Here is a 16,340-nt window from a genome sequence, read left to right as displayed (position 1 = left end):
CTCCATGTCTGAGCCACGAGCCCAATCATCGTGCCATCCACAGCATACATGCAGCATCCACCATAACCATTGCCAGGTTGATTAGTTTGTTCCACCATCATAATTCTTCTCAAATACACAAGTATCTCATGGAGTTTTCACTCTCCTAATCCAACCTCAAGTTTCTTAAGGAATGGCATCCCATTGTTCGTTGAAATTAATATTTCCTTAGCTTTTGACTTTACATTGGTTTTCGGCAGATTTGTCAGAGGGCACAGCGTCACTCATGATGAACCTTTCGCCTTTTGTTAACTCACATATACTTTCAAAATAGTTCATTCCTTCTTTCCACATATCCACATTTCAGGATGGTACGATAAAACATACAAGGTCAGGAACTATACCAAAAGTTGATAGCTCCTCGTAAACCCTCTTGGCTTCATCAACCTAGCTTTTGTGAAAGCGTGGAGTAAAATATTAAAATGGACACAAGATGGTGGAATGCCTTTCCTATGGATAGCATGTAAGGTTTTCTCCAGGTTTACAAATTAGATATTTTCTGTTTCGATAAGAACTCGAGCATTGGCCTATACGTTGATCATGATATTGCAACTGACCTGTATTCCCAAGCAAAGGCAAATAATTAGTACTAAAGCGTTATTCAACAATTACAAACTAAATGATGCCAGAAATGCAAAATAATTTGATGTTTGTCCAATGTAGGAAATATGATAACGCAGAACCAATGAACTACAAATAACCATTACCAGGATCTGACTAAAATTCACATAAATTATACATAATCCTAAAACCGGAGTTTCTTTAGAGCAGTATAGAAGTTAATGAGCAAAGAGATCATAAACATGAAATAAATAAAAAGATGACAAGAACTGGAGTTTTTGGGATGAAAATGTGGTAAAACAAAATCAAATTCACCTTTCGAGGTTCTATACCTTCTTCCTGCATTACACTGACTCCGAAGCATCGAGCATCATACCTACAAAATAAAATTATTACAATTGCAAAATTCTAGGAAAACTGTGCATGAGAAAGAAAACAAATTAATAATCATACAGATTTGATAATATCGATGTGCTAATCTCATGTCATATCGAAAAATACATTCATATCAAATACTAATGAAGAAAAATTGGCATATGAATTCCAGCCGGATACAATGTTGAATTATAATTATAACAGTTCATCTAGGTTAAGGTAAAAAGACACAATATCAGTTTTCCCCTTGTAGCCATTCAAATTCGTGTATGATTTTTCATCCAGCTAAACACCAAGTGAGCTAGCTTTGTTGACTATCTCCACTGCTCTATCCAACTTTCGATCTTGTTAATAGACACTACTGTATCATCAGTTTAACATTGTCTTAAAAACAGTAACCAAAAGATAGATATGAAATTGATATTACATAACAAATAGCCTATCAAAACTATAACCTTATCATTGTGCTGGATGTTTCAACTGATGGAACAACACCAGAGGAATTTTTTAAATAAAATATACTGGACGCAAAATTCAATTTGCCTGCAAACCTCCTGTTTCATTATATCTATCCTGTTCATGCAAGATACTTAATATTGATTTGCTTCAAGCATGACTTTGATGAAGGTATTGTAAGCCGCGGTGTCAAGCTCCAAGTTTTCTTTAAGACTCTGTATAAAATTCTCAGCCTACAGACATTTTCCTAGAAAAGAGTTACACAAAATTATCTACCATATGTAAATAACCACAAGTTAAAATGGTTGTCACTTCCACATTTTCTGAAAACAACATATTCATATGATTTTTCACAATTCCATGCGTACACAGCTTAAAAATAAAGTCTAATTCTCAAATAATAGCATAGCTAGCAGATTACCACAAAGCTGCTCACACGTAACAAAACCGGCAAAACTGATCCCACAAGACTGGCCCAAGGACCTAGGGCACACCAAACACACTCTAAATATGGCTAACAAATGAATTCCATCAAGAAAAAGCTACAGAACAACGTAAACAAATAAAGACTGAGCTTGCAGCACACATAACAAATATATTAGATGAAATAGCATCATGCACCCTACTTGATCTTGACCACATTCCACATCAAGCATCTCCAAGAAGATCTCTTCAGTCTGTTTTATCTTTCCAACTTGCCCATATAAGCGCTCACTATTCAGTAGAAAATTACACTTGGTCTGTAGCTGAGCTCCTGAGGCACCAAACTATAAATACACTGTATCAATCTCTATATTTTAGAGGAAAACAACAATATAAAGTGAAATATTCATGCCATAAAATACACCCACTAGGTTCACCAATATTTTCTTAATAATCAATACCTTATTTTGCAGATTTTTTAAAGAAAATATTTAATACCACTCTTTATACTTACCTATTGAGTCATTTCTCAAATTTAGTCTCCACTGCCGATATATTTTGTTTTGTCAAATTTGGTTTTCACAATTTTAATCTTCTATTTTTTGTTGATCTGTTAACTTATAACCAATATTTAATGCAAAAGTTGATGTAGCAGTAGAATGATAAGGTGGGTGTGTTGTATAATGTCACATCAGCTTTTACTTTAAATCTGGAAGTCAACTTATCATGTTGATTGAAATTGCACTACTGAAATAATGGTTGACCAAATTCCAAGAACGTGAACCAAATTCGACCAAATGAAACATCAGCAACCCCAAACAGACAATTTGAAATCTACTTCCAATGAAAATCAAAAGTAACCCTCAAAATCAAAATATTATGCATTAAGGTAAACAATTGCATGCTCCCAAGAGTTTGATTTTACATCAAGGAATACAATCCTCAAAAATGAAACAATTATCTATCTCTATTGAAATTGGAACACACTCTGACCTCATGAGTTTTCAAATTTTCGATAAGTTTGGGCAATCTCTCCAACATCCATCTCAAGATCATCCCCAAGTAAAGGATCCTCATAGTCCAAGGTACCAGTTTGATCAATCTTCACATGCAACTCCCCCAATTCAGAATCACACTGGTCCGAAACCAAATCATCAAAACATTCCGCATCAGACCCCTCACTAGAAACCTCCAACTTCTTCTTCCTCCCTCTGTAACCCACAAGCCCTAGAACCTTCTCCTTCCACAGCACCAAGGGACATTTCTCAATGAGCTCAGAACCCTCATAAGCCTCAGTCAAAAACACGCTAAACCTCTTCCCCCTCTCTGACACATAGAAGATCCCACAATGCTTCAATAGAAGCCTCATCAATTTCTGAGGCATCACAAGCTCCCAACGAAAGTGAGTAAGGTGATCAGTGACCAACCTCTTCTCAATAGTGAAATTAAGCAATTCATGCATAACAGCAACAGCCCTTTTATCAAACTCCAAAGAACCAGCCTTAAGTCCACGGGCATCTGCATAGGGAGACAAATAAGACATCTCCTGAAAATGTTGAATCTTTTCAGCATAGTACCGATATACCCTCTTATAATTTGAAGGAAACTTCAAAGGGAATGGAAGTGAAAGCATGCCAGGGAATTCACTTTCACTTCCACTTCCAGCAGCTCCTCTCACCGCCTTCTTCTCCAACTCAGTAATTGCCCATTCAGGATTCCAAGACACAAGCTCCAAAAACTCAATCCCATCAAGTGTTTTCACCACCTTAAAATGTTGAGGATACTTGTGCACCCAATGGACTCTAAAATCCAAGGACAACCCAAAATCTCTTCTAAAGTGAGCAATCTTCTCCAACGGAAGGCGTTTCTCCACTGACATCATGAGAAACCTTGTAACGTATTCTGCAGCCTTGTCAGCATGGTCCTCGATGACCCTTTGTTGTTGTTCCATCAAGTCCTCAGCTTTTGGGGTCATGCCACACCATAGGACCCCCTTTTGGTCCTTGTAGAGTTCAAAGAGTTTGGGGGTTTTGCGGAGGAAATCAGAGATTCGGTGGGGCCTAGGGAGGTTGATTTGCCTGCGGTGATTCTCTAGGGAGCGAACAGGAATAACCATTTCGGGTTCTTGCTTCAAAAGCTCCATTAAGTAAATGATTTTGGAGACTATCTTCCATTTCTCAGTTACAACTTCAAGGTCGTGAACCCTCTTCTTCTTGCTCCTATCTTGGACCCTCCTGCTACTCGTCATCCATCGGATCAGAAACTCACCGTGGTAACAGTAACGATCCCTTGTTCTTCCTAACCACCGATTACACATCACCATCACTAATCCAACTTACTTCCCAACGTTACTGTCTGCAATTCCATAGAGCACCATCTAGCATAAGTTCAATTACCCAATAATCAACAAAAAGAAACAATACTAAAAACATACTGCATTACACATAGTGAAAAAAAGGTGTTTATGGTGTAGCCTTGTAGGATTGAAAAGTTTTGTAGTTGAGCCAGGTAAAGTGTCATAATAATTTGATGTCAAATACCGGGTCTATATCAGGAACAATTTCGGCATTCTCTACTTGGAAGGTTGTTCTGTCTAAGAGCATGTGAGAAGGGAAAAAAGAATTTTAGTTTAAAACCAAATAAATTGAAACTTTCGTCATATTTCCAAAAAACAATTAGCAGAAGTACAGTTTATATTTATGAAAGATCGATCAAATACCTTTAAACTAAACTTGAATAGCTTTTACATTATTGATTTTAGTTGAGATCGTCAGACTCTAAAAAGACACAGTACGAAGCGGTTGCAGAGCATAGACAAAATCATTCAAAGACAACTTGTAAAGTTCATTATGCAACCACCATATTCTTATTATCGCCTCCATCATAACACAGAACCAGCCAAAAGATTAGAAAAAAATGAAGCAAAAAGCAGTCAGAAAAAGAAAGAAGCAAAGAACAAAATCCTAAACCCCAATCCTAGAACCAAACATAAAAACGAAGTAATAAAACACTATGACAATCATGGTTAGCAAGCTCCACTGTTAACATGTGAGAACGTACGAGTTTACGTTAACACACCGGTTTCCCGAGTTGAGTCGTAAGCAGACTCGTTTTTGGAGCAAAATCGATAGGCTCGTCATTAACTCGGTAAGCTCGGCCAAAATGACAAGCTTTCAATCGAGTTGGCGAGTTCAGCGGGGCATTTTTTTAAAACAGAAACGACACCATTGATTGGCGTTTCGTGTGTGGAAATAAATAAAAACTCACCGCGATTAGGTTCCTTCTTGTCTTCACCCTCTCCTCGCGGACGGCTCTCTCTGTTCGTTAGGCACTGTCGTTCTCTCTATTCGCCATGCCGTCGTTGTTGCCGCAATTCGTGACGTCGTTGTCATTCCGGTAATGGCGTGGTGGTGCGCGGTGGTTCTCTCCTCAGGTCACGACATCATTGCTGTTCCAACCGTCACAATTGTTCGTGCTATAATTTTTTACTTCACTAATTTTCAGTTTCTATTGAATATTATGCATTTTATGTCTTTTTTTCATGTTATACGCACAATTTAACTCAAACTCCAATTAAATTATAAATTATAATAAACTATATTTTTCAACGCCTATTGAATTAAATTCATAAATTTTTTAACCTAAATTCAAAATACACACTTATTACCAACTTCTTCTACCAGAAAATGCAGGCAATGGTGAATGAGGCAGCTTATATCCATTACTTTTTCTTCTCTTTTTTTCTTTAAACATGTAATAGAAGATATTAAGGTCAAAATGTTATCATTTTAAAATGCAATAAAAGATAAAATAGGAAAATTATTTTGTATACAGAAAAGATAATAAATATATGTGTTTTTACTAGTAATAAATATAAAATATTATAATCTTAGTTAAATTAAATCATTTTTAGTCTTAAATTTAGGTGGAACCTTTCTATAAATGTATCGGTTAATTTATTTAATAAAATATTAATTATATTTTTAATATCACAATAATGTTATTTTATTAAAACAAATGCATGTTTTATAATTTATATTTCAAAAATTAATTTCATTACTATCATTTACCTTTTACATATACATATTTATTTTTTATTTAAAATTATTATATTTCTTTCTTCTTACGTACCAGTTCAAAATTATCTATTCAGTAATTAACATTGGCCTCAATTACAACTAGAATATAGGAGTAAACAAAGCGGTATTTTAAAATGTTGAAATTCAGAACAAAACATTACAAACTGACATGGGAGTTGTTTCACTCAACCTGGATTTTTTTATTTATTACCACAGTTTCATTTTTTTTTATATTGTTTTCTATATTTAAATGTACAGTTTTCAATTTAGATCAAAATTTGATTATCAGAAAGTCGAATTCTAACCTTCACTTTGGGTAATGGTATCCGGAATACCATTCCCGAAAAACTGAATCAATGAGTTGGTTCTTTAATTTTTTAATTTTTATTAAAATAAAAGAAAAGGAAAGAAAGAAATTATATCTTTCTTAATGAGGAAATATTTATTTATGCTTGAATTTTGTTAAGTTATACTTTTTAAATAATTTTTTAATTTTTATTTATCAGATAATAGGAAATGGAAATAAAAATTAAGAAATGAAAAATATATAAGTATATGAAACAAATAAAAATTTAAATATAAAAAAAGTAAAAATAAATGTATAAGTATATTGAATAGAATTTAAATACGAAAGAAATAAAAAATAAATATATAAATATATTTAATAAAATTCAAATATGAAAGAAACAAAAAATAAATGTATAAGTATAATTAATAGAATTCAAATATAAAAAACTAAAAAATAAATGTATAAGTATATTTAATAGAATTTGAATATGAAAGAACTAAAAACAGAGTTAAAAGATAGAAATTATATAAAAAAAAAGAATAAAAAATTGTGAAATGTTAGTAGAAACTGTAGTAAAAATTATGAAATTAGAAATTACTGTTAATAAATAAGTAGTGCTTTATTATTAAAAAAATGGAAATAAAATTTTTAATATGTAAAACAATATATCTAATATTAAATTGTTAATAATTTAATTGTATTATTTTCTATGAATTATATGGAATATTGTTATGTGTAGAAGAATTATTTAGTTAAAGTTAACAAAAACATTTAAATATTAAAGCATTTTTATATCAAATTTTGTTATTAAGTTATTTAGAAAAGGCCTAGTTAAATTTAGAAGGTAACAAAGAATAGAACTCTTATTCAGTGAATGGTGAGATGTGAATCTTCTAATGTCAAGGTTGTGATGACAATGATTTATTGTGTGGTATGAGATTTCACGGTATGAGCATTTTCGTGAGTATCCTCCTTTTCTGATATCCATCTAAATCCTTATTCTAGATTATTTGAATCCACCCTTTGTGTTCCTTCTTATAGCTAGATGAGGCCAAATTTGTGGATCTGGTGTGGTGGTCAATATTCTTTATGTCTTAGATCACCAAATATATGATCATACACTCTAATGACAACATCCAACCTATAGTGAAGACTAATATACATGTTGAAGTCGTGATAAGAATGTTTGTAAACTACTAAGATATGTGAACACGATAAAAGAATTTTTTGAAACTTCCCACTATCACACCTCTGTTCATCTAACCTGAAGATAAATTTTTCTAGAGTACATATTCTCTTGGGTTTACAATCTCCTCCACTTTGAATCTTATTGTATTTCTATCTAATTGAACCACCTTGTAGGTGTTTGATTTTGAATCAAAATCATGATAGACCTTGGTGGTATTTTCATAATAGACATGCCCAACACTTAACATTACATTTATGTGTTTTTCTCTTTTTGTGAAAAAAGGAATTGCATTTGGTGTGTGTGGTCAATACTATTGAGGAGATTAGTAAATTTATTGTCTTCTTGAGGACTGAGTTGATTGCTTGAACCAAATTAGTTGTTAGGTCACCCATCTCTTAACTTGATCATATGCAAGTGTCTAATGTTGTCTTGTAATTTGGCTAATCCAAACTACTACTTCCATATTGGCTTCCCTAAATATTGTAGTAATAGTTAAATTGTGGCTCAATCATCAAGTATGATGCAAATATAATTAAAAAAATATTACTGATTAAATTTGACAAAGAATAATGAACATGTCATATAATTGAATAAAATTGTATAAATTTAAATACTTACCCATATTGACAAGGTCCTTCTTCAAAGTTATATTCCTAAGCTTTCAAGTGAAATCTTGTGTAATGTGTCGAATGCAATGCACATACATACAATTTCCTTAAGTCTAGTCACTCATTGGTCTATTGAATGATACACTTATGGAGCTATTGCGATCCAAAATTGAGCACATGTTTTGTTGAAGTGTAACATGTCTTCTAATGTTTTTTAGGAATAAATAAATAAACTTTTGTTGTTTCAACCTCAATTATAGAAAAAGCAATAAGGAGTATGTTGTTTCTCCTATCTTGTGTTACAATCACTAGAAGAGTGCTCGTGAACTTTTCGTGTCCACTTGCACCAATGATTTGCAACGGGGAAATCCATTAACACATGGTTAGAAGGTCCAAAAAAGTCTTTTCAAAGTTTTGAGTTTGTACACAAACCTAGGAACAAAAGTTTGCATTGCTTGCAATTGCCATGACAATTTGTTGAATGATTCTTCTCAGGTTTCGTACACATGTTCAATTGTTTGTTAATTCGTCAAGCAAGCCTTAGTGTACAATGTAGTATATCCCATTGAAGGTCTCGATGGAAGCAATGATTGTTGCAATTAGTGTGAATGAATCAGATTTGACCATCTCAAAAATGTGTTGAGAAATGATTTGTGATCCCAGCCTGTTATGATCTTTTGTAATGAGTTATGTGGCACATGTATGAGCACCTTCAATTCTTCTTATTTCTCATACATGATCTCTTATACGAAAGATGGCTTGACACTTCCATAGACACTACTGGTGGACACATTGCACCATCAACCTTGTTGTGTTGGAGATTGTGATTTTGTATGTGCAATGGTTTGTGATGTGAAATGTGTTTAGAGCATTTATAACTTGTTCCTTTGGTTGGAATCTCATTCCCTATGTCAATGTATTAGGTGTATGCTCGAATTTCTCATGAAAAATCAAATGGTGGTCATATGCATGAGGATATTCTTAGTGTAGATGTTGGGGAAATTCTTGATAAGACTGCAAGTGTTGGGACAGATTGTATGGAAGAGATATATGAGGTTGTTGTTGTTGTATTAGAGGGTTCTAAGTTTTCTTCAGCATCATTTTGTATATTGGCTTAGGATTTCATCCTCATCCTTACTAGATGGGTCTAATAACAATGAAGGTAAGCCTTATGTTTCACTTTTTGGTACAACAGGAGGGGACAAGGGTTTTATGTTGTCGTGTGCGAAATATTGGAAAATTTGTGAGGTCAATGGACTAATTAAGAGTTTGGTGTATGATTGTATGTCATTTTTCCATCCTCTATATATGTGGTTTTAAGGTCAAATGACTGAAACATGCGTTGGGTTTGTGAGGGTAGCTGATATTCGTAAGAAAGAGTAAATAATTGGGTTAGGAAGATGAAAAACATGTGGTGTAGGTCAAGCAAATTGCTAGACATCTCAAAGTTGGGTTGGCCTTTATGATGTTGATGGCTTCATCCAAGTCATCGTCATCTTGAATATGAGTCGTTGTGAAAGTCACGTATCTACCAAAAATCTGTGTTGAACATCTAAATTGGAGGATTGAAAGTGGAGGTGGATGGGTTGGATCTCTCTTCGCCTTTTGCAGTAGCTTAATTAACTACGACAATAGAAAACCTCTATGCAAATTATGATTTTGTTGACAAACCTAAACAAAACACCGCTTTCAAGATAGTAATCATGTCACTATTGTCGTAGATGCACGCATATATGAAAGGAGCCATTTGAAGTTGAGGTAGAAGAAGATTGGTCGATGGTTGAATTTTTGCAAAGTGGTAGGAAAGAAAAAATTTCAATATTTGTGTTTTGAAATTGGTGGGCGAAAAGTTAAGTCACCATGGCTTCCAGATTAGTTTAGGTGATCATGTGACTTGCACATTACCTTAGATGATCATGTAATTGATACAGCCACTTAGGTGATCATGTAACTTGCACATTAGATTAAATAAATGGTAAAAGATAAGTGGTGTGAAATATTAAATGAAATTAGATACATGTTACATATGAGAACAAGAATCATAACATAAAGTGCATGACATTTTTGGAAATCAAAGTACATCATTCTCAATATATAAGTTTAGTGATCAAAGTACATTATTCTCAATATATAAGTTTAGTGATCAAAGTACATCATTCTCAATATATAAGTTTAGTGACAAATTAAAGTTATTAAACAAATTATAACAAAGTTCATAAGAGTTGTTTTTCGATAAATTGTTGTAATAAATGTCATTATATCAACATGAACTTCTATAACTTTTTTTTTTGTTTTAGTGTTGACACGTTGAATTGGTTGATGATTACTTGTTTCACTTCGAGGATAGTCATTATATTTGTTATGGTCACCAAACCATTTGAGAGTTAATGTATGTTTCAGAGTAGTTAGTTTTCTTATGTGAACATAGTGCCCATTAAAATATACCAACACATTTAACGTTCTAGATGTCATGACTGATTTCAGTAATGTGTCACTAAGTTGATTAAATTGTTCGAACAACCTCTATTTATAGGGTCAAATATTCACTGTAGCCATCAACAATGACAACTAGAAGTTGAGATTGTAAATATGGACATGAACACATATATACTAAAACTACTTTACAACTAGGTATAGGTAATTCCTTTACTTTTTTTTTCTACATATCTATTAACAACTAACATTTTCAATATTTAAATAATAATTCCAAAATATAATTTTATAAAATCGTTCTTATTAATAATTTTCAAAAAATTAAATTATTAAAGAATCAAACAAATCACACAAATAAAAAAAATAAAACCATACCAAAAAATTTAACCACATAACTTAATACAATCAAAATATATTAATACACTGATCCTACTAAATATTAAACTTTTGAACAATAAAATAATAATTAACTTAAATTATTAAATAACAGTAATACATTGATTTACGAATTCCTAGTAATATTCCGGCCACCATTAACCAAATATTGAAGGTCAGAATTTGACTATCCGAATAACAAATTCTGACACTAAAAATAAAAACTGTGCTATGCAAGCAAATATGGAGGAGTATGCTAGGAAAATAAAAAATGTAACTGTGCTACTCAAACAAAACAAAAAAAAAATCCCCAACCAGAGGTATTGCATCTTTTCCCGCTCAATGTGACTTTTCTAAATCCATTTTCTATTTCTATACTAAAAACATCATAAACCAGCACCAGTCAGTGATGTTTCTCAGTTCTGAAGCAGAAGATGAAATGGAAGAACCGTGAAGGAACACCAAACAAATCACTTATTTAAACAATGGATCCCATTTCACTCCCTATCTCTATATCTCTTTCACTCTTTATCTTCACCCAAAACCCTTCTCCAAAATATTTCAATGTATTCTATCATTCTTCACATCAGTATCCATAACCCTCTTTTTATACCCTATAAACTCGCATAATCAAATATGTATAGGAATAACCAAAACCGATAAACGCACAATAAGAGTGCAATTACAACTACCACTGGAAAACCAATTCATATCACCGAAAATCTCAGAACCCAAACCAATACCAATTTCAAACACAAAAAATGTCTTATCAAATTTTTCAACTGTATCTATAGAATAAAATAGAAAAAAATGTATGTGTTATCCACACATATACGAAGATTCTAAATAATAAAAGAAACTCGATTCTATTCTCTTTTTCCAAAGTTACAATTTTTTATTGAAAAAAAAAATTCAGTTCTTTTTAAGTAAATTTTAGTAAACGCTCAATACCCGAGTAGACTTTTCAAGTTGATAATGCTTTCTGGATGATCTCAAACTTTGCAATTGTTATCCTGTCAAAAAAAAATCTTGATATTTTTTATGTACAAAGAATTTACTTGTTACTAATATAACCTAACTCGCGTTGTTCTTTAGATATACTTTGTTCACTCCAATAGTATCAGAAATCAAATCAATGCATAGGAAATGAATGCGTTGTCATACTATATAGAATTCAGACTATATAATGTACGATTTTAAAAATCTCACCTTTAGGACAATCACAACACCGTCTTTGACCTTCATAGGAGAAGCATTAGCGCCACCACGTGCTCAACCTCCTCAGCAGCGGGTTTGAGCTTCTCAAATTTATAGTTGCTCATGCTTCACGATGTCGAAGGACTGAATTGACGGAGAAGGAGGGGAAGAAATTCTAGGGCTGTTGTTTCTACGAGAAAGGGGGAAAGTTAACTAACAAAATTGATTTTTGGATTTCATTTTGGAGGAGAAAAAGAGAGAAAAATAAAAAGGAAATAAAAAACGATTATGTATGATAAAATTATAAAATTTACTTATATTTAATTAAAAAAAAGTGAATACACATTTCACTGTTTCACAATAAAAATATTACCTATAATAGAATTACTGAAATTATTTATTTATAGACTTATTTTTTCATAAAATTGAATAAAAGGTTACGTTGGTAATTATAATAAATTTTCTTTTTATTTTTTGTTATCGTAATAAAAAAGTGGAGATACACGTGTTCTCACCAATATGTATAAAAAGATTAATTCTTTAATTATTAGAACATCTTCAATCGGCCCTTGTGTTATATAACTAGAAATAAACTTTAAAAGACTTTATCTTACTACATTTTTAAAATTGTTATTATTTATTTTCTTAAAAAAATCATCCTTATAATTATTTCACTCTAATATGTGAGTGAATTAAAACCAGGTATGGATAAAAAGGAACTTAGGGTTCATTTTCAAACTAAGAGATTATGGTGCTTCTTTATGTTCCGTTGGTTGTTATATACTCAAATGTGCTTACATGTAGAAAATTGTTGGTGTAGAAAATTACTCAAATATACTTAAATGTGCTTACATGTTGCATTGGTTGCAAAAGTTATTAAGTTGGTATAGAAGATTGTTTAAGAATTCTATTATGTTTTACCCTCTAATGCTAAGAATAAATGTTGTTATAAAATTTACATTGGTAAATTTAAGGTTCATTTGCACTTGCTTCAAATTTTAGATCTTCTACATGTAATTGTATAAACTTTTTTTTCTCTCATCACATATCGTTTTGATGTTCAACTTTCCTTAGTTTGCAAAGAAAAAAAAATTGAATCTTAGATATTTAAAAATTTAACATTTGTGTTTAAATAAATGAGGATATTTTCATTTTGTTGTATAATTTAGCTATGTGACTTTATTCTGGTTGGCTTTTATGTACAAATAAAACTCCTCACCACAAAGTACCTTCCTTCAACAAGTGTTTTTTAAATAGTCAATTCTAAAAATATAATTGGAATAGGGAAAATGTTTATTTTTAAAAGTAGACAAATTAGACAAACATATAAAAATATATGTTTAATTTATTAAAGTAAGACTAAAATATATGTTTAATTTATTAAAGTAAGACTAAAATATATTTTTAGTATGAGAATTATTATTTAATTTTGTTTTATCAATCTTTAAATAATATATGTACTTTTAATTTCTTTATCAAATTTAATTTAGGGTTGCTCTTGCCAAACGAAATATATTATGTAAAGTCTTCTTTCATCCTGTCATTTAAGCCTTTTTTATTTTCTACCTAATTGAAAGATGTCTACAAAAGATTTTTCGAATGTTCAAGTTGGAGATTCTGATCAAATTTCAAATTAATGTGAAAAGTGAATTCAAATCATGATTAAAATATTATTTATAGAAATAGTTTGTTGACCATGAGCCCTTATTTGATTGGGCCTCAATCATGGGTCTATTAGTATTCGACATTTTGGTGTTTGGTTCTTGGCACTTGGTTAAGTGATACATCCTTCATAATCTTTGATATTTAATAGTTTTAACCTGATATCCAACACCTAATTAAGTTTTTTATAGATAGTAATATCTCACTTGCTTTGAATCCAATTAAAGACTATAAATAACATGGCCGAAGGGTTTTCAATCACCTACAATAAATAATATATTTAAATATTTAAATTTCTAAATTTCAGATATTATATATTTTTAATAAGTACATAGAATTGTGATTTTAAAAATAATATCATTTACTTAAATAAAAATAGTATTATATTACTTTTATTAAGAAATGAAGTTTAAGATTATTATAAAAATAATTTGAAAGATTAAATTTACATTTATTGTAAAATTATTTTTATTTTTAATCGACGTTTTCTATACTTACTTTATTATTTAGTTGATCTTATTTATATTAAAATATTAAAGAAGGATTAGTATACATGGAAGATGAGTTGGATAATTAATAGCATATAAAGTTGAAAGGAAAGAAGTGAATAATGAAACGGTAGAAGAAGAGGAAAAGGAAAGTGTTCGCATTCTTTGCTTCAATTTTCGGGTGATTATAGTGGTTACCTTAGTGGACCAAGCTAGAAATTCTAGTGCTCGTAGTTGGATTATAAATTAAATATTTCTATTATATACATTCATATAAAAAAAATGATAAAATTTGTGTAATCTATTATTTAACATAAGTAGTAGGCAATTCCGTACAAAATACTACGTTTTCAAGGATAACATAATATCAAGAAATATCAATAATATTTTAGAGAATTATTTCAAAAGTAATTAAACACTTTTATATATAAGATCTTTAGTAAAATATGATTTTTTTTTATGTACCTTTCGCCATGCCGTAATTTTAAAAACATCATTTTAGTTTATCCTTATCAAAAGTTTTCAATTTTTAGAATAAAAATTGTCATCATAATTTCTTACTTTGAAAATGACTCAGATTGACGTTCTAATAGAAAAAGATTATTTAGTTAAATGTATGACGAAACAATATTTCACCAAAATACTATGTTTATTTATAAACGATTAACTTATTCATTAACCGTTTTCTCCACACTAATTTCAATAGCTTTTTATTAAAAAAATAAATGCAAAATAATTTTCTCAAAATTTTAATTAAACAATGAAGTGACACTTAAATGATTTACACTTATATTGACAAGTTTATTAAAAAAAAAGGAATTTTTTTGTGGGTTATGATTTGAATATTTAAATATCTTCTCTTACCCTGTATTAATTGTCATCTATTCCAATAATTTCTTCTGGTCAATATATCAATAATCATATACTTTATCTACAATACTAACCATTAAAGAAATAACCTATCACTGAATTAACATAACATCTCTCATGAATTAAAACTAGCCCAATATGAAGTTCTCTAACCTGTTCAATTCCTACACAGATAAAAGCAAAATTACATGAACTGTAAAATAAGCCATAGCAGGTTATCAACTACACCTAAACAAGTTTCATAAATAAATTTTTAAAATAAGGTATGCCTACAACATAACAGTATTTAGAAATAACTAGCCTTTTTGCAAAGTCATACATTTACTACTGCCTTTGATTTTCCAGTCAACAATAGCTATCGATAGCATAAGATTCAGCAAAAAACCATACAGAAAGCATACATAACAGCAGCAGAAATATTGTCACTTTGATTATTCTTCACACATCTATTATACTATACCTTGACTAGTAAGTTCTGCAGAAATCACCCCAATAGAACACCAGATTAAGAGGTTACAACTTACAACATATCAATCATCATCTAGGTGAGAGATCCTTAGCAAATTGGTGTCATGAACAGTGCAAGATCTGGTACATGAGAAAAAGGACATGCTCTTCCTTACCCTTGACTGGATTCCATCTTTGATAAACTTTTTGTTCACCTTGGCACTTTTCTGATTCTTGGTGCACTCTTTGAAAGCTGCTAGAAAAGGGTCTTTGTCCTGAACCCAGAGACCCCTTTTGGAGGAAGTTCTGTAAAAAGGAGGCTGAAAAGCACAAGGAGGAAGTGGAATTTGGAAATTATGAACATGGTTTTTGAGAGTGGCTTCTTCTGGTGTACAAGGAGGGGGTGGCAGCTTGGCCAAAAACTCTTGCTCTTTTGGGATGAGAGTTTCAGCAGGAGGAGTACTTGTTACTTTGGAGACACCAGGCTTATTTTCCCATGAGAATGCTACCTTTCTCGCTGAATGATCCTTTGGTTGACTCATTCTCTCAGTTTTTGGTAATGGAATAATGACAAGACCCTTATACTTATGTGTGGCTTGAGGACCTGAGGTGGTGGTGGAAGTGTTATTCTATGATTATGCCATCATAATTTATATATAGATTTTTTTGGTCCACTTCCATCACAGTGTGTCTGATGGCACAGTCTCAATGGACATTGGACAAGCACATAAAACGTAAGCATAGACAATTTTAGTTTTGTGGCTTGAAATTAACTTGGAAAATGATGACACATGAGTTGGGCAAAGAAGACCAAGTTCACACGGGTTTTACATCACTCAGAAGAAGACA

The 16,340-nt window shown here is 31.4% G+C and overlaps 2 protein-coding genes across 12 annotated transcripts; both read right to left on the bottom strand.

The window, feature by feature from the left end:
* Positions 1-263: 263 nt before the first annotated feature.
* On the bottom strand, positions 264-12,239 carry LOC108336238 (protein WHAT'S THIS FACTOR 1 homolog, chloroplastic). Of its 11 annotated transcripts, XM_052880520.1 has the most exons (6): positions 5,122-5,421; positions 2,848-4,209; positions 2,058-2,198; positions 1,853-1,914; positions 916-976; positions 264-596 (listed from the first exon to the last, which is right to left on the bottom strand). In XM_052880520.1, the coding sequence occupies exon 2, from the start codon at positions 4,175-4,177 to the stop codon at positions 2,849-2,851; it is 1,329 nt and encodes a 442-aa protein (XP_052736480.1). In that variant the 5' UTR covers positions 4,178-4,209; positions 5,122-5,421; the 3' UTR covers positions 264-596; positions 916-976; positions 1,853-1,914; positions 2,058-2,198; position 2,848. The 11 variants fall into 11 exon arrangements, with proteins under 11 accessions (XP_052736480.1, XP_017428099.1, XP_017428103.1 ...); XM_017572610.2 differs by lacking the exons at positions 1,853-1,914; positions 5,122-5,421 and adding an exon at positions 12,037-12,239; XM_017572614.2 differs by lacking the exon at positions 1,853-1,914 and having other exon boundaries at positions 2,058-2,185; positions 5,122-5,424.
* A 3,028-nt stretch (positions 12,240-15,267) lies between these two features.
* Positions 15,268-16,126, bottom strand: LOC108337704 (uncharacterized). Its single transcript, XM_017574278.2, has one exon. The coding sequence runs from the start codon at positions 16,031-16,033 to the stop codon at positions 15,575-15,577; it is 459 nt and encodes a 152-aa protein (XP_017429767.2). The 5' UTR covers positions 16,034-16,126; the 3' UTR covers positions 15,268-15,574.
* Between the last annotated feature and the right edge of the window lie 214 nt (positions 16,127-16,340).

This window comes from Vigna angularis, chromosome 7 (genome assembly GCF_016808095.1).
Source record: "Vigna angularis cultivar LongXiaoDou No.4 chromosome 7, ASM1680809v1, whole genome shotgun sequence".
Taxonomy (NCBI): domain Eukaryota; kingdom Viridiplantae; phylum Streptophyta; class Magnoliopsida; order Fabales; family Fabaceae; genus Vigna; species Vigna angularis.
This window is presented reverse-complemented; position numbering and strand designations above follow the sequence as displayed.

Excerpts from the sequence above, each read along its gene's own strand:
- LOC108336238 (XM_017572610.2), bottom strand. The coding sequence starts at position 4,177 with ATGGTGATGTGTAATCGGTGGTTAGGAAGAACAAGGGATCGTTACTGT.
- LOC108337704 (XM_017574278.2), bottom strand. The coding sequence starts at position 16,033 with ATGAGTCAACCAAAGGATCATTCAGCGAGAAAGGTAGCATTCTCATGG.